The following is a 27,227-nucleotide window of genomic DNA, read 5'->3' on the forward strand; positions in this document are numbered from 1 at the left end:
ACTTGTACCGGTCCCTGGCCATTATGTTAGAAAATATTGGTGTTTGAAGCATAGAATCTGTTGATCAATATTCAATCATTTCTAACATTTTACTTCTAGGCATAAGCAGAGAACACGCTAGGGAGCAATAAAATTCTGCTGGCTCTATATGCTTCCAGCATGCTAATCTTCTGGGTACTGTCGATATTTTTTCAGTAATAAATGTATAATAATTATTGATCTGTGTACAGATGGCAGAAACGAATTCCATGGACATGAAGTACGAAAAAATCTAAATGACTTGCTGACTCTTCGAAGTCTACTTTTAACCTGCTAAATGTGTTCACAAAATGGTGTTGTTTCATCACTGGATGAATCTCCATGCAGTCATACTTTCTTTTTCTTGATGAAGTTTCACTTACTTCATCTTCTTTTCCATCTTCAGAGGAAGAATCTACTGTTTGTGGTGTCAAGGATTCAGAAATACATCCAGATGCATCCAACTCTTTGTTGGAAGAAAGCTCCGAAGTATCACTACAATCTTCGTCGTTACTGTTCATAAGAATATCCATGATTTACTTGTCTGATCATGATCAATTGTGTCCCAACATGGCAAAAAGTACACATGTGAATGCTGTCATCTTACCAGAAGCAAAAAGAGGACTGGCTGAACGTAGACTCTTAAGCATAAAGGGCCCCGGGGAGGTGAAAACTAAAGCACTTTCCTACATTACAAAGAAGACCAGATAATGACACTATTGTCAGAAATGCGGCCAAAAGCAAGTATCCATTCTATTGTGTACATTTACCTGCTCTCGAGAACAGGCGTATATGAATTGCATTAGCTGTCTGGACTTTCCACCTGCTGGGCATGCATGAATGCCCATAGCCATGAAAGGGTTAAAACAAATAGCTGTGACTGATATTATATTAATGATTTTTGAGTTCAGACTATCAGTATGCAACTGAATATAAAGTGATGTTTGTTTTTTCAGAAACGTTTTACTTCAGTTAAGTAAGGTATCACTCATCAGTGGCGTGTAATACATACATACATATATTTTCATTTGCATACAGTACTTTCAACTTACATGCAAGTTACAAATCAAAAGTATTTCATGACTTAGATGATGCATTAATAATCTGAGGTGAAACGTATGTGGCAAACCGATATTTTCTTAATTCAGGTGCATACAGAAGGTCCTGGCACAAAAATCATTAATATACTATTAAAAGCAACTGAGGATTGATAGATAAAAAAAAAAAAAAAACTATAGTGTTGACTTACAAAGGAAAGATGTCTAAACAGCTTGTTCCTTATTTCCCTAAAAATAAAATGATAGTAGTCTGGAATCAACTTCAACATAGAATATGGCATAAGAAAAAGGTAGTTTGTAATAAATATTCAAAATCAGTTGTGTATGAGATAAAATGTGGCATCTGTTCAAAAATTTACATAGGCTAAAAGTATATCCTTTGATGTCTTCTTCAAAGAACATCCCTGGAGGGAAGGTGGTGTGCTTTTTGAGGAAAACTATTGAGAAGATTTAGAGAACCAACATCTGAAGTTGACTGCAGAACAATTCTACCACTGCCAACATACATTTCATGTAAGAACCAAAAAGGTAAGGTAAGAGAAATTAGGACTCATATGGTGATATATATGCAGTTGTTTTTCCTTCACTGTGTTTGAGAGTGGAACAGGAATGGAAATTACTAGTAGTGGTACAGGACATCCTCCGCCATGTTCCATATGGTGGCTTGCAGAGTATGTTTGTAGTTGTAGAACACCATGATATCTATTGTTCCTAAAGGATATCGTTCAGATACTTTCACTGCAGCATTTTATGCAACCTTTTGATAGATATTATGTAACATATTCATATGTCTGTTAGCTGTATTTAGAAGCAGCTATGAGTTCATAGTTTGTGGATACTGTGCTAGTCCACTTTTTCCTCTCTTTTTTTGGTCATCTGGTTAATTTCATAACAAGGGAAACTCCCTATGAGATTTAGTGGTAAGATGGCTCAGTGGATAGCCTTTCAAAAACTGAACACATATCAAACATAAAAACAGGAAGAAGGACTACCGAACTGTAAAAAATCATCAAAATAGAAACATTGACCAGTCAAGCTCAGTATGTGACGCATCGAGCAAACTGCAAGAATGATGGTATCGTTGTTGTGTGGTTGCCGTGTTGGACTGTGGACGGGAAGATCCTAGTTCAACTCTCCCTCGTGCCTCCCCCCCCCCCCCTACCCCCCCTTTTTTCACAAATTTTTTGACTGCCCATCTGGTCATTGACATGTCTGTATGTCTGTTCACTGTATTCAAATTTATGTCTGTTTCATGGTGTGTCTGTCTGAAACAGTGAGGTGTAAGGAAGGGACCTCCCCCAGATGTACCCACCTCCTATTTGTATTACACAAGTACCACTTGTTATTACTCTTGCATTCCATGTTGGAAGTTTTGACTCTTGAATTCATTTGTTGTAACTTCGTTCACATCTATTTATTTTTGGTTTTCATTTCTGTGAGAGGCCTATGCGCCATCTCGCGTGCTCTCACTGTTCATTACATTTACGTGTGACAGTAATATATCCTTACCACATGACTCATATTCTATAACCAATGTATAGTTTGACAACTGCCAAGACAAGTGAAGGAGAACAGACACTTCACTGACCAGATGGACAGTTAATAATATTGTGAAAATAAAAAAGGGAGAGGGGACCATGAGGGAAATTTGAACACGCATCTCCCACTTCGCAGTCCAATACTGTGACCATGGCCACAGAACCACAACACTGTGGTTCTTGCAACTTGCTCGATATTGCACACAGTCAGCTTGGACCAGGCACTGTTTCTATTCCCCCCCTCCCCCCTTCTCCCCCTCCCTGCCCAATAGTTCAGTACACCTTCTTCCTGTTTTCATGCTTAATCTGGCATCCACTGGGCCATTTTACACAAAATCTGAGGAGACTGATGGGGAGCTTCCCTTGTGAGAAATCAAAACCTTTAATGATACATTGCTCAAATGCAGCTTGTTATTGCAATTTGCCTTCCACCAGTTGCTTTGGCAAGGCATTTGAATACATGACAACTGCCTGTTATATGGGTCTTTGAATGCAGAAAGCTGATAAATTACATCCACTGTGGGTTTAGCTAACATCACTCACTACTTCCCTACTTGAGTTTATGAACTATTGTGGTATAAGAGGACTTTGCAAATAATAGCTTTTCATTTATCTCCAAAAACCTTGTGATATTACCAGTGCCAAATATCTGTTTGGTGGTTCTGCCATCATATCCCAGCTGTACTTCTGCTTCTGCTGTATGCAAGGCAACTTACAGTGTGTGACACTGGTTACTTCTGGTTACACTGTCACTTTCACTCTTTCCTGTTCTGTTCGTGAATTGTTCAGTAAGTCTTTATATAAGATCTAATGTTTTTAATTTCCCCACTGTAGTTGTTGTGCAAGGAACAAGAGAGAGGAAATAATTTGTTGCCTGACTCTTCTTGAAATATATGCTCTCAGAATTTAACATTATTTTCTCCATGAAGCACAATACCTCTGTTTTAGCATCTGGCAATGAAGTTTAATTAGCAGCTCTCTGATGCTTACCATATGAATACATGGTATAGTGTGCCACTCTGATTTGGATCTTCCCCATGTCCCCTATTAATCCTACTTGCTAAAGGTCACAGATTGCCAAACAGTACTGGGTTATTGGCCGAAGGAGTGTTTTGTATGCCACTTCTTTAAGGACTAGTTACAATTCCGTAGGATTCTTCTGATGAATCACAGCCTGGCATTAATGTTTCTTTCAATTTCTTTTATGTGATCAGTCCACTTTAGGTCACTGCAGAGGGGTGCTCCTAAATATTTTATGGCTGTTGCAGCATCAAGTTATTTCCTGCTCAGATAGTAATAGTCCTTTCCATCTATTTTTTTGCAGTAGGTCATATATTTGATTATATTAAGGGTCAATTACCAATCCCCAACTGTTGATATTCTGCATATCCACTTGCATTTCATTATGGTATTACGGTGTTGCAACTTTCTTACATACAGCATTATCATCTATGAACAGCTTCTTGTAGTATCCAACATTATGTGCTAGATCGTTTTTACATACAGGGTGCGGCAGCTAAGATGGGCCATATGAAGGAGTAAGTATATCAAGTTGCATTTTTTGCTGTGTTTGAGCGGACAGTGTGGCAAATTTTCTGAACTGTGCAAGTAATTTTTTTTATCATTATTCCATCCTGGATTTTCTGTTGTTTCAAGTAATTTAGCATTTATAGCTGCTGAAATAATACGCTGACTTTTTTATGAAACTATACACTTTTTCCATTGCATTAGTAAGAATGTACAAAGAGAACTTCAGTGACCATAACATGTGCACAACTAGATCAAATAGTAACAAGATAACAATGTCACAAACCACCATCCTGCCATCAAGAGAGGAGGCCCCACAGTTGTATGTCCTACTGCACCAAATGTAAGGAAACACGCAGGTATGGTTAGTGTGTTTATTATTATGACTTTACACACTCAACATACTATAAAAAAACTTTGATAGATAGCTGTGCATTTGACAATATTATGAAATGGGTTGATTGCTACTCACCATTCAGTGGAGATGTTGAGTTGCAGACAGGCACAACAAAAAGACTGCTAAACAAGTAAGCTTTTACGGAACTAGACAGTACACACACACACACACACACACACACACACACACACACACACACAACAACAACAACTGTCTCCAGCTGCCTTGCCCAACATGTATTTTTATCGGATTGGTTGTCTATATTGTATAAATCAACTGACACATGGTTTGAAAATGACAAGAGGGTAGTTTGAAAAGTTTACAGATTCACCACCAGCTGTCAGTGCCAGCATAATAACTTGCATGCATAATAGTAGGTCATCCTTTATGAGTAACTCCATGATGATGTCAGCACTCTGGGTAGAGACATGAGGTACAGACTCCTCTCTGCTGAGGTTCCTGTGCAGTGTTTGGTGAAGATGGAAAAAATCGAGGTTTGAGCAGTGATTAAGTATTTTGTAAAGAAAGGTATGATAGTAAAGGGAAGTTATGCTGATTATCAGAACACACTGGGGTTGTGCTCCTTCATATTCAATGGTTGCCAAATGGACAAACAGGTTTAAATGTGGTCAGAACAACTTAGGTGATGATCTGTGTAGTGGTTGGCCAAGATGTACCACTACCAAAGAAATTATTGCAGAAGTACATAAAATGACCGAAAATGTGAGAAATTGCTGAAGCTGTCAGGATGAATGAGCATATCACATTTTAACAGTGGAATTGGGTATGAGAAAGTATCTGCTTGATGGTTGCTGCAACTCTTAATGCAGGATCAGAAACTCATCGGAATGGAAATGTCCAAAAAATACTTGACCCATTTTCAGACACCTAACAAGATTTTTTGCTCCTGTTTCTGACCACAGATGAGTCTTGGCTCCACTACTACACCCCCAGAGACAAACCAACAGCCAAAGAAGTGGGAATTAGTTGATTCTCCACCGACAAAGAACGCATCAGTTTTCTGGGATGCAAAAGGCATTCTGCTGATAGATTATCTTCCCACTGGTTAAACAATTATGGGAAAATACTACAGTAACATCCTGGACCAACTATATGAAAGACTTGTGAAAAATGACCAGGTTTGGCAAAGAACGAAGTCATCTTTCATGAAGACGATGCACACTCGCTCACAAGTATCATTGTGGTTTCAAAAATACAACAACTGAGATACAAATTGTTGCCATAAATGCTGTATTCATCAGATTTGGCTCCAACAGACTTAAATCTTTTCTCCAAGCTCAAAATTGTCTTTGGTGGACAGAGATTGTCTTTAAAAAACTGACAGCCAAAGCTGACAGGTATTTTAAAGGTTTGAAGGGATCTAATTTTCAAAATGGGATCAAAGCATTGGAAAATTGCTGGTCCAAGTGAATTAGTGTACAGGGAGACTATGCTGAAAAATAAAGAAACTTCACTGATGCAAGTTGTATATTTCTATTCCATTCCTAGAACTTCTCAAACTACCCTAGTAATTTGTCTGTAGATAAACTCTTGCATAGAAATGCCATATTACTGTGCAGTTTTCATAGACACTATTCAGAGTACTATATCAAGTTTGAAAGCCACTGTCATGAATTGTTGATGGAGCAAACTGTGTAAAGAGTTAAATGTGTTTGAATGTAGTATCCACAGACCACTAACTTTGCTGATTCCATTCACATAATCAAACTGCCTCATAGTGACATGTAGAATGTGTATTATTTTTGCTAAAATGGTAGTTGCTTTTCTCTTGTCAGCAGATGTTCTTTCAAATTGACATATTTTATTCTTCACACTTACATTTCTTGATCTGTTGCAAAAAAATTATGTTTGCAGAGACAGATTGTAAGGGCTTTACAAGATCAGAGCACCTTTCAGCATGCAGCTTCTTTCATATCCTTCCAGTTGCATCCGAATATACAGCTGCAACAACAAGAGGGGTATATAGAATTTATTACATGCCTTTTTGTTGAAGATGGCTTGTTTTCTTAGGTCAGCAAAAGTTTCAATTTTAATGCCAACTTTGAATAGAAACACCAGTTTGCGTGTCACATATATATTTTTGTCAAGAAACATCATCAACAGCTGTTTCAAAACTGCTTCAGACTGGTGGTCGTCTATGTCGAAATTTTTACATTTTGAATGTCCAACAGTGTTGTTTTACTTTATTTTCAGAAATTTCTGTAGCCTAAATTTGTGTTTATTATTCAAAAATCACTTTACATAAATGAATTTCTGTCTTCCTGAATCTGGTGCAATCAATGGACTGAACTGACATATGTTTACACAAAGGTTTTATCTGTATAATTTTGTAACTTAATGTAGCAAATGAAATAATGAATGATATCTTCTGCCTAAGTCATTAAATTACTATAAATAATATTAAACAATGTTTAATATTTATGACAATTTAACCTATAATAAAACAAAATAGGCCAACATAATTAAAAATACAATTTATCAAATCTCAGGTAAACACAGGTATCACATAATTCACTTGAAGCATGTATCGCCTACATCTATGTGTATATGGCATTTGGGTATTTCATTATATTATATCTGTGCCAAGATGACAGTTCTATCCCGAACTGCACCTCTGTTCCAACAGTTTGGTAACGTTTGCCATAAATGAAAACCATATTCACCTTTTTTGACTAGTTGTGTACTTTGTGAAAGTCCAAATAGCTCCATGAAGATGTTTTCTAATCACAACAACAGTAGAGCAGAGAATGGTGGCCTTCAAAGGCACAGGTAAATACATGAACCACCATTGAATTAAATATTTTCATACATTTGGTGCATTACAGTAGATCTTTTGTGAGACCTTTTATCCTGACAGGGGATTAGCAATGTGCAGTGCAATTATCTTGTTAATATTTGATTAAGTTCCACCCTTGTAACCTCACTGAAGTTTTCTTCAAAGGCTTGTTCCAGTGCCAAAGGAAATAAATATATAGTTTCATTTAAGAAAAACGAAATCAGTGTCATAATTTTGCAGCTATGAAAGTTAAAAATTACTTCTTTACACAAGAAAGTTTGTCACATTGTTCATTATAGCTTAGCAAAAACAGTAAAGGCTCCGTAACTCTTCCTTGTAGTAGCCCCATTGCTACTTTTATGTCTGTTGACTTTGCCTCACTAAGAATGATGTTTTCTATTCTATCTACTAATAAATTCTGATTCCAGTCAGTTATTACTTGGCAAATGGTACTTTTAGTATTGAGATGGTAATGTATTTTTTGATCAATATGCACAAGAGAGGGAGATGTCTGTCAAGGAAGTGCTTGCAGCATTTCACTTTTTGCCCCAGTACTTAACAGAATAGTGTGCACAATAAGGAATCCTACGCTGTGCTATTTTGTGGATGAGTTTATAATTTTCTGTATTATCTCCAGGCTTTCAGCTACTGTTCATTGACAAATATGTTCTGTACATGGGTTCCTCACAGTAGTTTAAAGCCAATTGTTGAAGTGTGTCACCTTACCAGTGTAGTTTCAGCTCTCTGAGACTGCAGACGTGTGTACAAGTTGCGTTAGCCTGAGTGTGTGTGTGCGTGCGTGTATGTGTGTCTACTGCTGACAAAGGCCTTAATGTCCGAAAACTGTGATTGTGTGAATCTTTTTATTGTGCCTATCGCGACTCAGCATCTCCGCTATATGGTGAGTAGCAATTATCCTTCTCTGGTATTGTTACGTTCCATCCTGGATTTTCCATTGTTTGAAAAGTTCAACATTATGTGACTGGCAAGAAAGTTATGGCTACAGTATACCAGTATGCAGAAGGTGCGATTATGGTTGAGTTTTTGGAACAGGGATATACAATAAATTCTGTCCAGTTCTCAAACAGCTGAAAGCATGTCTTAATTAGTGAAGCAAAGCTATGGCCAATGTTCATCTTTTGCATGACAATGCAAGACCACACACCAGTCATCACACCCTGAAGAGGTTGCGAAAATTGGATTGGAAGTCTTGCTTCCAACCCCCATACAGCTCTGTACTACCGAGTGAGGTGGTGCAGTGGTTTGACACTGGACTCGCATTCGGGAGGACGACGGTTCAATCCCACGTCTGGCCATCCTGATTTAGGTTTTCCGTGATTTCCCTAAATCACTCCAGGCAAATGCCGGGATGGTTCCTCTGAAAGGGCACGGCCGACTTCCTTCCCCATCCTTCCCTAATCCGATGAGACCGATGACCACGCTGTCTGGTCTCCTTCCCCAAACAACCAACCAACAGCTCTGTACTGGTACTATCGGACTCCCATCTGTTTGGGCTGCTGAAAAAAGCTCATTGTGGGATTCACTTTGAAGATGTGTATGCCATGAAAATGATCATGTGTCAGTGGCTTCGGAAGCAGCCCCGTTTCTTTTTATCACACTGGACTACATGCCCTAGTTAAAAGGGAGACCAAAACTGTGAAAATGGACACATATTGTGTTGAAATGTCGTAAATTACTTGGCACTATTGTGTTTTTTTTCCTCTGTACTTCCAGTTGAAAAAAAAAGAAAAAGAAAAAAAGGAAAAGTGGCATTGCTTTTTGACTGACACTTGTAGATACTACTTAAAACTTATTTTTTGAACTTTTTAAAAATAACTATTTAGATAATATCTCCATTATGTGAAATATGTCAGTAGTGTGTTGTTCCATGGCCAAATCCCACAAAACCTAAATATAAAAACAAAAGAAATTAAAATAAAGTAAAAAATATGTAATTCATTTTAAAGAGGCTGGTGATCCATATAAAAACCACAGGTTTTCAGCTATTCTGGGGGAAACATGTCTCTGTCTGTTTTTGTTAATTTAATATTATATCATCATCATCAGTTATCTGCTATATTAGCAGGTCCTTTGCCTCTCCATTTTCTGCGATCCATTGCTTCCTTCTTAAGGCTGCTGTATGTTGTACCGTCCATCATGTCATCCAGTATCTGGAATCTCTTCCTTCCTCACTTCCTTTTCCCTTCTACATAACCTTCTAAAACTGTTTTTATCAGTCCGTCATTCTTCCTTAATATATGCCCAATCCAATTTCTTTTTCTTCTCTTTATTACATCTAGTAACTGCCTTTTCTCTCCCACTCTTCTCAGTACCTCTTCATTTTTTACTCTGTCCATCCAACTTATTCTTTCCATCTTCCGCCATGTCCAGATCTCAAAAGCCTCCAGCCTTTCTCTGTCTTTTTTCCTCATAGTCCATGTTTCAGCGCCATATAGAAGAACACTCCATACAAGACATTTTATGAGTCTCTTTCTGAGTTCTCTGTCCATACCGCTGCAGAAGATTCTCCTTTTCTTATAAAACGCCTCTTTTGCCATTGCTATCCTTGTTTTAATTTCTGTGGTGCACTTCCAGTCGCTGTCTATCCTGCTTCCAAGATACTTAAAATTTTGCACCTGTTCTAGTGTTTCTCCATTCAGCACAATTTTTATTTCCTTATTTCCTCCTATTGCCAATACTTTTGTTTTATTTGTATTAATTTTCATTCCATATTTTTTTCCGTTAGTTGCAATGGTGTCCACCAAATCCTGTAATTCTTTTTCCCCTGTGGCTAGAAGGACCATGTCATCAGCAAATCTCAAGCACCCTACTCTTCTTCCTCCAATTTCTACTCCTTTGTCGTCTAATGAGCATTGGTCAATCATATTTTCCAAGTACAGGTTGAAAAGAGTAGGTGATAAACAGCATCCTTGTCTTACTCCTTTCCCTAATGTGATCCAGTTTGTACTTTCTCCTCTCACTTTAACTGAAACTTTTTGATTAAGGTACAATGGGTTTATAAGTCTTCTGGTTTTCTAGTCCCTCTCTTTTCCCTCATAATAGTCGCCAGCTTGTCCCAAACCACATTGTCAAATGCCTTTTCTAAATCGATGAAGCACATATATAGGTCTCTTCCTTTTTCAATAAACCTTTCTCCCAATATTTGTAGGAGCCCTATTACATCTCTGGTGCCCGTATTCCGTCTAAAGCCAAACTGCTCCTCGCCGAGATTCTCCTCTATTACTTTTTCAAGTCTTTTATTAATTATTCTTAACATCACTTTGGCTGCATGTGAAATGAGGCTGATTGTCCTGTGCTCGCTGCATTTCTTGGTTCCTTGTTTTTTCGGTAATGGAATCGTTACTGTTGTCAAAAAGTCCTCAGGCCATTCACCACTGTCATATATTTTATTACATAACCTCAATATTTCTCTTATTCCATTGTGGTTCAAGCATTTTAGTATTTCTCTCGGTATTGTATCTGTACCTACTGCTTTGCCATTTTTCATTGCAGCAATGGCAGACTTTACTTCTTCCATTATGATGGTCGGTCCTTTCTCTTCATCACTTACACTGTTGTGTGATTCAAGTTCCAGAGTTTCTGGTTTGCTATTTGTGTCATATAGCTCTTTTATATATTCTTCCCATCTCTGGAGGACATCGTCATGATCTTTGTACACTACCTCTTCGTCTTTACTCAAAATTTCCATAGTAGCACTTCCTGCTCTGTTTTGTTCCCATGTCATAGTCTTTTCTCTGTTGTATAGTAAGTCGTATCTTCCTTTCCTGTCCAGTTCTTCAATTTCATCACATTCCTCTTTTAGCCATTTTTTCCTAGCCTGCTCTGTTTCTCTTCGCAGTTCGTTATTTAACCTTTGGTATATCTTTCTTGCATCTTCAGTGTTCTTGTTTTTCAATTTTCTTCTCTCCTCCATCTTGGAAATCATTTCTTGTGTGACCCATGGTTTTTTTGACCTTTTCCCTTTTACATATCCTATATTTTGCTGTCCTGCTTTAATGATTCCTTCTTTCAGCATATTCCAGTACTCGTTGGCATTATCAGGTGCTTCTTTGTCTCGTAATGTGTTTAGAAAGTCCCGAGACAGCATTTCTGTAATTTGTTCTTTGTTGGACGTTGTCTTCTCTAGATCCCATTTCTTCACCATTGTCACCTTTTTCAGTTTTTTCATTCTTATTTCTATTTCTGCCATAAGTTAGTTGTGGTCACTATTAATATCTGCACCTGGTAATGTGTGCACCTTCTTGATTCCATTCCTGTATCTTTCTTCTACCAGTATAAAATCGATTTGGTTTCTACATTTATCCCCTGGTGATTTCCAAGTGTAGAGCCTCCTCTTATGGTTCTTGAACCATGTGTTTCCCACTATCAGCTGCCTTTCCCTGCAGAAGTCAATTAACCATTCACCTCTGTCATTTCTCTTTCCAAGACAATGACTGCCTACTATGTTTCCCTCTTTCCCTTCTCCCACAATGGCGTTCCAGTCTCCCATTACTATTTTGCAGCATTTTTCATTTTCGTCCATTATTCTCTCTATTACATTGTACATTTCCTCTACAATTTGGTCATCATGTTCTGAAGTTGGCATATACACCTGGACAATCAGTAAATCTTTTTGTGCTCCTTTCAGCCTTACACCAATAACCTGGTTATTTGCATAGTCTACATATTCCACACATTTAGCCAATTCCTTTGTCATAATCATTCCTACTCCATTAATTCCTTTTACTTCTCCTCCTGAGTAGTAGAATACATATTCATCTGACTGCAACTCTCCATGTCCATTCCATCTTACCTCAGCAACTCCTACGAGGTCCATATGTTTCTTTTCCATCTCTCTTTTAAGGTTTTCTACTTTTTCTGCTTGTAGCAGAGTTCTGACATTCCAGGTACCAATTTTCATTTTGATTTTTTGCCTCCTTTCAAGTTGTCCCCCCCGGAGATCCGAATGGGGGACTATTTTACCTCCGGACACTGATTTAACATGAGAGGAAGCCATTTTTTATGCATAAAATGGAGACTGCATTATGCAGGGAAGGTGATCTGTAGTGGTATTCCGTTGCTTTCCGCAGTTCTGGAGGCCGCCCCTAACATGGGATACAGACGCTTTTTGCACCCACCCGCTCCAGGTCAGACGCTGCATGAGAAGTATAGGTTGGAAAATGAAAGACCCCTAGCCCTCGAAACCTAATAGCGTCAGGGTCGGAAAAGAACAAGAGCTGGCCGAGGGTGGCCAGATAGGAAAGATAAGAGTGAGGAGCCTGGCATAAGTAAGTGGAAGCAATGCCAGGACTCAGCTCGAGGCCCCGTGGTCGCCAGCCACGTATCACTAGGTGTGACTCCCTGAGGTATTAATATTATATATTGTGTTTTAAATCTACTGGAATTGTGACACAGGGACACCATTCTCAGCTGTAAAGAATTAGGTTTGTGGGCCCCTACTTTGATGAGAAACTTAGTTGCTCACCATACATATGAGATTTTAAGTCCGAAATCTAAACACTATGAAACCTTCTGAAGTGCCATATTGACAGGTCTTCAAGTCCTGATCTGTTTTAACTTTTTACTGTTAATACAGTATTGGAAAGTTTGGATGGAATACAAATAATGAAAGCAGCAAAAGTAACCACTCACTCCATAGTTGAGACACTGAGCACTTGATGGGCACATAAACAAGACTGGCAGGTCACTAAGCTTTTGGTCAGTGTCTTTCCTTGGAGCTAACTGACTAACAGAAAAACATGCTCAGCTAAATTGCTGGTTGTGCTGCCCGAGTGCAGTGTAGCTAGTCAGGACAACATGGCTGTTTGTGTGTCGGCTGATTATACTGTTTCATCACAATTAATCCATTTATTTTAGTTTTTATTTTTTTATTTTATTTTTCCTTGGAATAAGACAGTACAAAACTAAGTACTTTTGTTTACAGACAGTACCGTGACTTGGCTCTCCTCACATTGGGAGGAACACTTCACCGATCCAGTCATCCAGCAGAGGCTGCAATTGTCATGCATGCTGCTGTTGATCATGCTCCTGATAAAGCCTGGAGTCATATGGCACTTGGGAATGTGTATGCTGTATTGGGTGACTATAACAGGTACAGTTATTGGATGTATATCTCATTTAACTACAGATAATTAATGCCAGTATATGCTGAGTGTGTTTAAGATGTTTGTTTCTCCCACCGGAGGTTCGAGTCCTCCCTTGGGTATGGGTGTGTGTGTTGTTCTTAGCATAAGTTAGTTTAAGTATTATGTAAGTCTAGGGACTGATGACCTCGGCAGTTTGGTCCCTTAGGAATTCACACGCTCTTCTTCTTCTTCCCCTTCTCCCCCTCTCTCTCTCTCTCTCTCTCTCTCTCTCTCTCTCTCTCTCTCTCTCTCTCTCTCTCTGTCTGTCTCTCTCTCTTTTAAAATGTGCTTGAAGGTATAACTGGCTATGTATCACCTTATCAAATGCCTATAGGTAATGAAACACTGGAATAGTTTCTTCAGTAATGGAAAATTCCCATTTAAAAGTGTTATGAGAAAAAACAATAAATTAGTGTGTTGAGGGAATGTTGAGCAGTTAACATCATTACTAAGCCTTTGAAGCTGCTCTCTTTGCCGGAAAATGTGTGCATATGCATTCTCAAATGTATGTAGTAGCATAAAGTTTAAGAGTGATAAAGCTAACTAGAATTATCAGATGCAAACAGACTCAGTTTACTTTAAAACATGTAACAGACAGGCATAATCGAGGTTTCACTTCACCATATAAAGAGGAAAAGTATGTTCTGAATAATGGCCTGCCACAAGATTCTACACTAGCAACCATTATTTTCAGTCTGTATACCACTGATATACCAGATACCACTTCACATAAATCTGTGTACCCACGTGACCCTACTGTTCCATATCAAAGTAAAAATTTTAATGACCTCGACAAAATATTGAATACAGACACAAAGTATTGAAAACCTGTTACTGAAAGTGGCGTCTGTATTTAAAACTTAAGAAAATAACCAGCACCATAATGCACCTTACAATACAGATACAAATAGAAAACTATAGTTCTCTATGAATGGCCAGAGTATCAGGTGTGGGGATAAGCCTAGATACTTGGGGGTGAGGGGACTGATGACCTCAGCAGTTAAGTCCCATAGTGCTCAGAGCCATTGGAGCCACTTGGGGGTGAAGTTAAATTGCACTCTAAAATATAGCTCATATCTAGTAGATACTAAATAGAAATTAAAGTGATGTAACACTATCCTATCGAAACTGGCTGGAATGTTGTGGTGTTGTGGAGCAAGCACATTGAGGACCTCAACACTAACCCTTGTCCATTTTGTGGCTAAGTACTGTTCACCATTTTGGATGAGAAGTGCACACATAGCTAAGATGGACATCCAACTGAAGGGGAGAATGCATGGCTACTTCAGATACCTGGCTCCTTGGCCTTGCAAACATAAAGCCCATCGACACAGGTTATCACAGTTAGCCACAACAGCATACAATAAAATCCTAGACAACTCAGAACACTCTTACACCAAGACTTGTCACATGCAAACAGACATAAATCGTGGTCACTTTTGTGAAAAATCTGTGAATAAGTGGAAGGCTTCAACTCAGAGACAGCTTAGAAAGAACTATGGACATAAGAACTGAAATTTTGTGGATGACCCCAACAAGAATATCAAATGATTCCACCTCCTGACGAAATTGTGGACAACTCTGAATCATATCAGAATGTGTGTTGGTAGATTTAAGCAACTGATGAACAAATGGGGCCTATCAGCCAGTCCTGAAAGTTAGTGCAGTGAAAACCAATGGACCATTTACTTTTGTTTGAAGTGCATGGCTATGAGGGTGAACCGAAGGACATACACAGGCTCTCTGACTCAGCCATGGAGTGACTAAACAATGTTTGTAATATAATAACATTTGTAATATGATATAATATTATTGAACATTTGTAAAGAATATGATTATTCTGTACAGAACTTTAAGAATATTGTGGTTAATACATTGTGGTAATCATTTAGTGCAATAACTGCGTTTGTAAATGACATAGGAGAAAACAAATAAATAAATGAACTTACGCTTGTATTTTATGTTGTGGTGGGTGCGTTTGGAAATCTGTGTGGTTGTCTGTGTACCTAAAAACAATCAGTTACAAGTGAGTAGCCACCTTCCTTCTTTTCTCATTAATTATTTCCACCCTGGAATTTCTGTTGTTGTAGTATGCAGCATTAACACTATTATCCTTACTGTATAAAGTTCCTGTGGCAAATAATGAATGAAATGGTTGTTGCCACAATCAGAAATTTTGAAGTTTGTTTCATATATATTGTTTTCATGAGCTTTATGTAAAGTTGTGTCTGGTATGTCAGTGGTATATAGACTGATGATAATGGTTGTTAGTGTAGAACTTTGTGGCAAGCTATTATTCAAAACCATTCCCTTGCTCTTCATATCATGAAGTGAAACATCGATTATGTCTGTTTGTTACATGTTTTTAAGTAAAGTGTAAGTCTGTTTGCATTTGATAATTTTAGTTAACTTAAACAGTAGCCCCTCAGACCATATGGTATCATAAGCTGATGTTAGATATATAAGAACAAGGTTTGTTTTCATCTTGTTTTGGAAACCTTTCTCCATACAGGTTGTAGCATCTACATCTGCATAACCACTCTCCAGTTCATATTTTATTACAATGGTCATATCTACCTATATAGATTGGTGTTAACAAAATATTTTCATGTTCGGAGGAGTTAGTTGGTGATTGAAGTTTTGTGAAAAGATGACACTGCAATGAAAAATGATTTGTTTTAATCACTGCCACCCCATCTCGCGTATCACACCCATGACACTCTCTCCTGTATTTCATGATAATACAAACGAGCTGCCCTTCTTTGAACGTTTTCAGTGTCCTCCGTCAATCCTATCTATTGCCTTACTCTGACCACATTACCTGTGTGATTGTTCCAATTTAAGTTTGTTCATGATTGTTATTCTTTGATTTGTGTTATTTTTTTATGTTTCCAAAATTTCATGAATTCCTTTTAGTACTCACGTAGATAACCTCACATTTTTTATTATTTAGAGCAATTTGATACTTTTTTCACCATTCAAATATCTTGTCTAAATTATTTTGCAACAGGTTTTGATCTTTTGAGGGTTTTACAAGATGTCAAATGACAGTATCATATGCAAACAATCTAAGATGGCTGCTCAGATTGTCTCATAAATAATTTATATAGATTAGAGGCAGCAGAGAGCCTATAACACTTCCTTAGTGAACGCCAGACATCACTTTTGTTCCACTCGATCACTTTCTATCAGTTACTGCAAACTGTGACCTTCCCGACAGGAAATTGTGAATCCTGACCCACAACTGAGATGATACTCCATTGGCATGCAATTTGATTAGGAGCTGCCTTGAAAAAACAGTATCAAAAATCTTTTGGGACTCTAGAAATATGTAATTAATTTGAGATCACATGTCATTTTATGACTATTTGGAAACTAAATGTTTTCAGTCAGCTTTCCTCGAGTACCAGTATGGGAATTGCAGGGGCTTTTTATAAATGGGATTGATAGCTAAATCTCTGCAAATATAAGAGAGTGCTGGCTCTGTAGGAATGCCTCGAAGACCCTCCTTGTAGCTTGCACAGATGTGTCTGTTGCTCTGCATGTGATGAACATCATGTCAAATGTTGATGTTGTACACCAATGTCTTTGATTTGTGGGTCACTGTATCATTGGGGTTGAACACAAGATGTAGGTCCTGGTTATCTGCTCAGTCATTAATGTGATGCCTTCAGCTGTGGATATCAGATACCTCCACCTGATGTATTGAGAGTTAAAATCACGGGTGTAAACTGCTGGATGGTTAGCCAGAATACCAGTGGGCTATTTCTGTGATGGAGACATTATACAATGTCAGCTCTCCCAGTTTTATACCAATCTTATGTTCTGCTGGTATCACTTTTGTGTCTAAATTCCCTAGGAGTTCATTATTCACAAGGATGGCCAAACCGTGTTTGTCATGACAAATGTAACAAGCATTTGTGAATCCTGGTGTTTTGAGTCATCTAATAGTTTTATTAACTACCTGAGTTATTGCAAGAGTACAAAGCTCACTATTTCCGTAGTTAAAATTATTTTAAGGATCTCCCTTCATCCTCATATAACATTCTATGTAAAGTTTTATACAGTTAGTCTCTTCATGTTAAAATTGCTTGTTTGTTTCATTTTCCATCATATGAATTGGGAGGAGTTAGTGGATCTGATCCCTGTAATTGTGTAAGTTGATAAGTTTGTTGAAAGAGCATTAAGGAAGAAAGAAAGAGAAAGAAACTTTTAAGCCAACACTAAAATGAGTAAAGAAAATAGTAAAGATAAGTGATAGAAGTGTCCCCATGCTTTGGAACCTTTACCTGCTGGGAGACACAGATACTGCTCTTCAGAGACAGGATGGTCATGATATTGGAAACTAAAAACTACTATCCTCCGAACAACCTCATAAAGTCTCCTGGACTCACTCTAATGGAAATCACAACAGGCTGTCTACTAACACTGCCACACTTGATACTGATCTTGCAGTATGCTAAAATTACGTCTAGCCCTACAGTTATTTTCGTACACACCTGCTGTAATACTGAATGGCTATGTTTCTTCAATACCATTTTAAAAACAGAAATATCTTTACTTTGTCCATAAGGAATTTCAGGAGGAATTAGGAAATGGTAGAGCAGACTAATTTGAATAAAAAATTCCATATAACATGTGTCCAGCGTAAACCAAGCCTCGGATGGAAGAATGAACTAAACACAAGACATGACAGTTTTTCTAGTACCACCCAAAGTAATGACGGACAAATGTCTGATGCTCAATAAAGATATGAGAAGACACAAAACCATCCCAAAAAGGAACAACTGGAAATTGATACACCCAATATCCTCACTCTCACCAACAAATGTGAAGAACTAGTAGATCTTATGGACAGGCATAAGCTCTGGATACCGGGCTTGAGTGAGGCAAAGTGGAAAAGCTGTAGGAAGAAACCACTGAGAATTGGATATGTGCTATACTGGAGTGGAAACAGCAGCGACTCCAAAAATGGAGTTGTCATACAGACAGGTGTCAAATATGTGAGTGACAGGATCACCCAGATGAGACTAAGGACTGGTAATACACAGCATACTGTTTTGAAAGTATACGCACCACAGACAGGATGCACCGTGGCGGAGAAAGAGCATTTCCTTAACGAACTTAAGAACAAATAACAGCTAGGAGAACACCATTGTTACGGACAATCTGAATGCTCAAGTTGGTAAGGAAAGACTAGGATGTGAAAACATCATCGATCCTCATGGTTATAGGAACAGGAACCCAGAGGGAAGGAACCTAGTTGATTTCTGTGTGCAAAACAACTTAGCCATAAAGAATATGTGGTATCAGAAGAGGGAAAGTCATAAAATAATGAGATACAGCTGGGATGGTAAGCTCAAGACTGTGAAAGACTTCATCATCACTGATAGAAAAGCTGATCAGTATGTTACATACGTTAAAGTCATACCCAGTGTGTGACTAAGTAGCAACCACTGGCTGTTAACTGCTGGCCTAAAAGATGCTCAAGCACAAAAATTTAAACAACGAGATTGCCAAAGATTAAGGCTCGGTTGTTCAAGGTCGTGGGAAAAAAAAAAAAAAAAAAAAAAAAAAAAAAAAAAAAAAAAAAAAAAAAAAATAAAATGTAAAGCACGAATAGCAGCCAAATTATCTCCAAAACTGGGAAAGGAGTAGAAGAAGAATGCTCCTTATTCGAAGAGACCCTTGTTAGAGAAGCCATGGACACCTGTGTAAAAATTAGTGCCACATCAAAAGAGAAGGAAACACCTTGGTGGAATGATCAGATAAAGACAGCAATAAAAGATAGGAACTTACGGAAAAGAAAATTAGACCATGAAGAACAGAAAACAGATGATAGATGAAATGAATTAGCAATTGAACATCTAGCTCAGGAATACTGGAGAAAGAAACTAGCTATAAAAAGACTGACCCAGGAAGAAAAGGAAAAGTGATGGAAAGACTTTACTACAAGGATAGAGGAAGACTGTCAGGGAAGTAGGAATTTGCTATACGAAGTACTAAAGCATAAACAAAATGAATGTATAAATTTCCTTACCCCGGAAACAGAAGAAGGTAACTTAAAGAACAGAGGAAGGGACCAGGGATGAACCGAAAAAGTACTTCAACATGCTACTAAATGGAGATGGGGACCCCAGGGTTCCTGAGCTGCGGACTGGTAAGTGCCACCAGTCTTCTGTAACTGAGAGATCTGGTCGTACTTCAGTGACCACTGTGTGACGCAGTGGTGGAATGTTGAGAACCTCCGGGGCACCTGCCACCCCCCCCCCCCCCCTCCCCCTCCCCCATGTGTATAAGGCTTGCTCAGGTATGCAGGGCTCTGCCTGGGTTGACGGTTGTTTCCCTAGTGTCTCATGGGATCCCTTTGGAAAGGTCTCATCAAACTACTACCCCTGACGGGACGAGTGTACCGTCAGTCAGTACCTATACCCCCTCCTCAAAGAGAGATCGGGTGCTCGGTCCTCCCATAAAGAAGTTTCAGAATCGTGGTAACAGGGCATTAGTGTGCCATCACTCTCATTGCAATCAAGCGAACATGGGGAACCTTTGAAAAGATATACCCTTTCCATATTGACAAGGCATTGGAAGGTAATGCTTGGACTCTGAAAAGTGTCAGATGACTTCGTTATGGATCACTTTTAGTTGAAACTACTAATCCCAACCAAATATCTAAGCTTCTGGGATGTAAGGGCTTAGGTGACTATGCAGTCAAGGCTGAGTTGCATAACACCCTAACTTTAGTAAGGGTGTGGTTACATGCTCCGATATAATGGAGGTGGACCCCACAGAGTTACTTTAAGAATGGAAAAATATGGGCATCACGAAAGTGCGGAGATATATGATGAGAGTCAGTGGCGAATTGGAAAAATGGGCGACATTTACTCTAATGTTTAGTACTCCAGAAATACCTGAACATATCCTTGCAGTCTATATCTGTCTTAAAGTTTGCCCATTTGTTCCTAACACAATGCAGTGGTACAAATGCCAAAGATTTGGCCACACCGCTATGGGATGTAATGGGAAGGCTATGTGTGGCAATTGTGGAGGCTCAGCTCATGAGTCAGCCAATTATTGCTGCTCTGAGGATCATCCAGTGTGGAGCAGAAAGTGTGGGGTGTACAACGAGGAAAGGAAAATTCAGGAGTTAAAAGCAAATTGACACATACCCTATGGTGAAGCTAAAAAAGCTTTCAAAGCTTATGCAACCACTGGTTTTTGCTACTTCTTTCACATCAGGCCTTAAGACACCAATCGCTAGGTGTGATGCCTCCACACAAACTCAGACCACAGAATCAAGTACGAGCACATGCACTTGTTGATGTACCTGTGGGGGAAATGCTCCACTTGTAACTGACGTCGTTTGGAATCCGTCAGCAATAGGCTTACCACCTAAGCCACATACCACTTCCCAACATCAGAAGCCAACTAAGCTTTCCCCGCAACTCAGGAAACCATCTTCTCCTGTCGGTAAAGGAAAATGTTTTTCGAAAAGTAGTTCAAGTCCTAGAAAGTGGTAGTTAAACCTACAGATCGATGAGCTTTTTCCCTTTCTGATGGGGACTATGCTCTTGAGGGTATGGACTTCCAATTGGAGGTACTACAGGGTAAGGAACTGGCTAATGTTCCCCCTGACCACCTCGGTAAATACCTCCTCAGAGGGAGAAAGAAAAGAACAACCATTGCTAACCCTTGGTTTCCACAGGGACTTCTGTGTTGCAGTGGAATTTGAATGGATATCACTCACATTTGAAAGAATTGCAGCTACTGGTCCGGGAGAAACCTTTCTGCATCTGCTTACAAGAAACGCATCTTAAAGTCACACCTGCATTATGGGGCTACCATGCATACATGTCGCTATCGCCGACATGGCTCCACACATCAAACAACATTATACCGCACTGTATTGAGCGACCAACCTTTGGAGCAAATGCAAGCACACTCTCCAGCGCTGCCGGCTCACGTGGTACGCTTGCTCGCCCCGCAATAATCCGAAGAAATGACAAAATTCAGAAGCTATTGTAGCACAACATTTTGACGCAACGAATATTCCTAAGCGAATGACGTCATCAACAATGCAAAGTCAACCAAGTGTGATCCACTGTGGTCACTCAATATGAACTAATTATTAAAATAAGAAAGACACCACGAATGTAGAGAAAAGCATCGTAGTGATGACACATCACAGATCTTATGGTCCTTCTCCACAAAACCTGTAGATATTAAAATTAAGTTGCAGATTTATTCTGATAAAAGTGTATATATATTTTTTGTTTCATGAAAACCGTATTATGCCATTGATTTCCTGGATGAAATGCAATCCATTCGTTATCAAACTTTCTCTCACGAGCGCTCAGTCATCAAACGATGAAATGCTTAAAAGAAGACTTATGTCCTACTAATGCCACGCATCTGTATCAGTGCAGTGCCGACTTGAGTGAATATTTCCTAATTATTAAATATAAGTATTTTATGTATGTAAATTGATGTACTCAGGTATGTACCTTGAACATTTGCTCACTTAAAAACTAAAGCTTTGTACCTGCACCCTAATGATGGTTTGGATGCAGACACAGTGGCAGAACTCTTCTGGGCTCTCCCACACCCATTCCTCCTTGTGGTGGACTGGCTATTTTCCTTGATGATAGATGCCTCGCCTCTCCTGTCCCTCTTACTACAATCATGCATGCAATTGCTGTGAGAGTTCTCGCACCCTTTAATATCACAGTGTGTTCTTTGTACCTACACCCTAATGATGGTTTGGATGCAGACACACTGGCAGAACTCTTCTGGGCTCTCCCACACCCATTCCTTGTTGTGGTGGAGTTCAATGCCCACAATGTGCTGTGGGGCTCGGCTACCTCTTGCTCCAGGGGTCAGATGATCGAGCGACTCGTCCATTCTGAGAATATCTGCCTTCTGAATGCGGGTCAGATGACTCCCTTTTCCACAGCTACAAGGTCATTTTCAGCCATTGACTTTTGTTTTTGTTCCCCAGCTATTGCAGACTCAGTTCAGTGGGAAGTGACTCCAGATTTACATTCTAGTGACCACTTCCCAGTGTGAATCCGTCTACCAACTAGGACAGTGGCCTACAGGAGACCATGCATATGGATGATACAAAGGAGAAATTGGTTACAGTACAGTCACAGGCTATTTTTGAACAAAAGGATTGTGCATAGGAGGTGGTGGCCCATCACTTGTGAGATCCAAAGGGCTGCCACAGAGTCCATCCCCAGGTCTAATAACCACCTCAGACAACGGCCTTATACCTTGGTGGAATGATGACTGTCAGTTGGCAATCAGGGCCAGACGACCAGCTCTGTGGAACTTTGAACACTCTCCGACTAGAGACAATTTTCATGCCTTCAGGTCTGCGAGAGCACATGCGAGGAGGGGATTCACGACTTCCAATAATCGGTCCAGTTCCACTGCGCAAGTTTGGGAATCAATAAGACGGATTTCAGGCAAGGGTAGTACATGTCCCCTTAACAGCCTTGTCAAATGATGGGATCTTGGTGGACACGCCAGAAGACATGGCTCAAGTTTTAGCTCAACACTTCTTTACTGTTACTATGTCATCCAGACAAGGCCCCACTGTTCAGGTATTCTGTAGAACTGCAGAGATGAGGAAGCTCAATTTCTTCTCGCATAATGAGGAAGTCTACAACCTTCCATTCTCCATGTGGGAACTGGAATCAGCTTTGTCTGCAGCCAGAGACACTGCTCCTGGGCCTGATGAGATGCATTATGCCATGCTTCGTCATCTGTGCCCTAAAGTGAAAGGACAACTCCTCTCTTGTTTCAATAAGATCTGGTTGGATGGACAGCACCCTAGACTTGGAAGGAGGCTTTATTGATTCCATTCTGGAAACCAAGGAAGGACAATAGTGCCCCTAACAGTTATTGGGTGTCGCCCTTACCAGTTGTATAGGTAAGACTCTTGAACACATGGTCAACCGATGCCTCGTTTGGCTGCTCGAGTGCGGGGTCACCTGAGCTGCTCCCAGTGCTGTTTCAGGCACTACCGTTCCACCCTTGACAACTTAAATCTATTGGAGACCACAGTACAGGTGTCCTTAGCCGAAACCATTTGGTTTGTGTGTTTTTTGACCTCGAAACAGCATATGACACTACTTGGAGGTACAGCATCCTTTGCCAACTTTATGAATGGGGACTACGTAGATGCCTGCCATTTCTGATCCAATCCTTTCTCAAGAGCCAGTGTTTTTGTTATCACATTGGTGATGCCATGTCTGATTGCTATGTTGAGGAGAATGGGGTGCCCCAGGGCAGTGTCCTCAGTGTCACATTGATTGCCATCGCTATCAATGGCATTTCCTCTGCAGTCAGGAGCCCTGTCAAATGCTCTTTGCTTATGGATTACTTTGCAATCTTCTACTCTTCCTCTGATCCTACGACGATGACAAGGCAAGTACAGCTGACCATTAAAGAGGCTAGAAACCTAGGCTCAGACAACTGGTTTTCAGTTCTCACCAGAGAAGACTCACGTCAGTTTTACCCATGCTCATCGGAGTTTTAACCAACCAGTGCTCACAATGGAAGACAATATTTTATGTTTTCAAGACACTGTGCACTTTTTGGGTTTATTATTTCACTCAAAATTAACTTGGCTCCTACACCTGAAAGACCTACGGACAAAGAGCTTCCAGTCACTGAATATTTTGATCAGCTCATTCTTCCTACCTCAGGATGTTAGATGCTGTCCACCATGAGGGTATTCAGATATCGACTGGAGCCTTTCAGACCAGCCCAGTTCAGAGTCTGTGTGCAGAGGCTGGTGAACCATCACCCTGGATTCAGCAACATATCCTTTTAGCCCAACAGATGCTGAAAATCTCAGTGTCACCTCAGTCATTGGCATTTAGTTCAGTGGTCCAACCCACCTTTGAACAACCATTCAGGAATTGGCCCCAAGTAACCAAGCCATTTGGTATAAGTGCTACAGACTATCTCAAGGATCTAGATCTCTCAAGCATCAAAATACACTCCCAGGGATGGAACGCACTGCAGCCTTTGCATCTTCAGAGGCCCAAAGTGATTTTAACCTTGGCACAGTACAAGAAAACTTGTACTCTAGATTTTGTTTTCGTCTGTTATAAGTACATACCACAGTTTAATAATAATTATTTATACAGATGGAGCCCAGCAGGAGAATGCTCTCAGTTGTTCTGCTGTTTTCCCTGATAGGGTTTTTAAAGTGTGTCTTCCAGAAGAATTTTCAAATTATGATGCAGAGTTATATGGCATTCTGATGGCACTGGAAAAGGTTCACAGACATCACTGTACAAGGTTTAGGTCTGTTCCAACTCTTTTAGTGCACTGCAAGCACTTCACCAAATGTATCCAGTAGACCCACTGATTCAGCTCATCCATGACTCCTTTCAGTGGCTCCAACACCATGGCAAGAAGGTGATCTTTTGCTGGGTACCTGGCCACATTGGCTGCCAAAGGCACCAAGGAAGCATGTTGGGATAGTGCTGCCCATCAATGTCCCATCCCGTTGCACGCCATCATCTCATTTTCTGACAGATGCATCATGTGTCAGTGGAAGACTGAAGGATTGCAGCTGACAGACAACAAACTGTGGTCACTCAAATCGACCACAGAGGCTTGGCGGACTTAATGTTAGCCTCACTGCTAGAAGGAGCACCAGGCATAGCCCTTTCACACATGGCTTCCTCTTCCGGCTGGAGGGTCCACCATTCTGTGAAGTTTGTGGCATGCCACTTTCAGTTCAGCATATTGTGGCTACGTGTGTCCTATATTCAGTCTAGCTGGAGATCTGCCCACCATCCTCACAGATACCGATACCAATGTTCCCAGAATGGTGAAATTTTGTGAACTGTCGGGCCTCATCCCTGAATTGGTGGGGAAGGATGGCGGACTTTAAAACATTATAAACTGCTGCGCATGTGGGAACAGGCTTCGTCCCCACCCATTAGATTTTCTTGCTGACTTTTTGACAGGGTGCTGATGACCATGATGTCGAGTGCCCCCTCAACCCAAATCGTTATCATCATCATCATCATCATCATCAACAACAACAACAGACTTTGATGATCTCAGCTCAGACATGATAAAGGCAGCTGGGATATTAGACTTAAATGGGCTGTATAGGGTGTTGTCAATGGTTTGGTAGGAAAACAAAATCCCAGAAGACTGGAGTAAAGGAATCATCATCCCTCTGTTCAAAAAGAGCAGTCAACAAAAACATATAAATTGCAGAGTTGTCACGCTACTGTCACACATCCTGAGTAGAACAGATCACAGAAATAAAAATTAGAAAGATAGTAGAACCTTCGCTTGAGGAAGAACAACGTGGATTCAGGAAAGAGCGAGGTACAATGGATCGTATTTTTATAGTAAGTAAGAATGCTGACAGAAAAGTATTGGGAATATGGAAGAAATCTTGTGGTTGCATTTGTGGACATTGAAAAAGCATATGAAAGCGTTCCTTGAAACAGGATATGGGAGTTTGGAGTACCTAAATGTGCCAAAGTACTTAAGCGATAAAGGCAATATGCACATATTTTATCATCTGCATCTTAAATGTGCGCACCATGCGCTCGGCTTCCCCATTTGATTGTGGATGAAAGGGGGGAGAGCAAACGTGCCGAATACCAAAGCGCCTACAAAAATCCTGGAAGGTCTGCAAAATAAACTGAGGTCCATTGTCCGATACCAGGGTGACTGGCAGACTTTCCACAGAAAAGATTTTTTGCGAGTGTCTGGATTGCAATTTCTGAAGTGGTTGAGGAGCAGCAAACCACATATGGGAATCGGGAATAAGCATCAATGACAATGAGCCAAAATCCATTGAGAAACGGGCCCACAAAATCTATGTGAACACGTTCCCACGCCTGGGTTGCAGACGGCCATGAAGAGAACGCTGACATGGGAGATGCCTGTTGGCTCGCACGCTGGGAACAGGTGGCCACCAAGTGCTCAATTTCTCTGTCAATATCGGGCCAGTACACACGTCTGCGAGCCAAGGTTTTAGTATGGGAAACACCCCAGTGCCCCTCATGTAATAACGTGAGGACCTCCCTTCGCAAACTTGCTGGAACAACCACGCGAGGAGCTGTATCATCGGTAGCCAGAAGGAGAACTCCTTCCAAGACTGAGAGGCAGTCTGATAGAACCAAATAATTACGAAGAGGGTCCGAGGCCCGGCCTGGAGGTCGGGATGACCACCCCTGCTGAATGAGGTGAACTACTTTCCGGAGAACCGGGTCAGCTGCCGTTTCACTGGCAACTCTAGAACTAGTGATCGGGAAGCCATCAACCACTTGGCGGGATGCCACATCCAATTGAAAACACATAATCTCCTCCTGATCGAACTTGGGATCCAGGCCCACCGGAAGACGGGAAAGAGTGTTGGCGTTGGCATGCTGTCCGGTTGGGCGAAAATGAATGTCATAATGGTACTTAGAGAGGAACAAGGCCCAGCACTGCAGTCTGTGGGCTGCCCTATCCGGAATCTGAGAGGCGGGGCCAAATAACAATATTAGTGACTTATGGTCAGTGATTAACTGAAACTGCGTGCCATACAAGAAAGGGTGAAACTTGGTAACAGCGTAGACAATGGCCAAAGCCTCGTTTTCCACCTGGGAATAATGGGCCTGTGTGCAACTAAGAGTTTTAGATGCAAACGCCGGTGGCTGCTCGGAGCCATCCACGTTGCGATGGGCCAGGACCGCCCCCACCCCATACAGCGATGCA

The 27,227-nt window shown here is 40.3% G+C and overlaps 1 protein-coding gene across 2 annotated transcripts in view; it reads left to right on the forward strand.

Moving 5' to 3' along the window:
* Positions 1-27,227, forward strand: part of LOC126474995 (tetratricopeptide repeat protein 17) — a 337,167-nt gene that overhangs the window by 76,536 nt on the left and 233,404 nt on the right. For both annotated transcript variants that reach the window (XM_050102532.1, XM_050102531.1), the window contains exon 5: positions 13,280-13,447. In XM_050102532.1, the coding sequence (XP_049958489.1) occupies positions 13,280-13,447 (168 nt within the window). The remainder of the gene's footprint in view (positions 1-13,279; positions 13,448-27,227) is intronic.

This window comes from Schistocerca serialis, chromosome 4, assembly GCF_023864345.2.
Source record: "Schistocerca serialis cubense isolate TAMUIC-IGC-003099 chromosome 4, iqSchSeri2.2, whole genome shotgun sequence".
In the NCBI taxonomy this organism is placed as follows: domain Eukaryota; kingdom Metazoa; phylum Arthropoda; class Insecta; order Orthoptera; family Acrididae; genus Schistocerca; species Schistocerca serialis.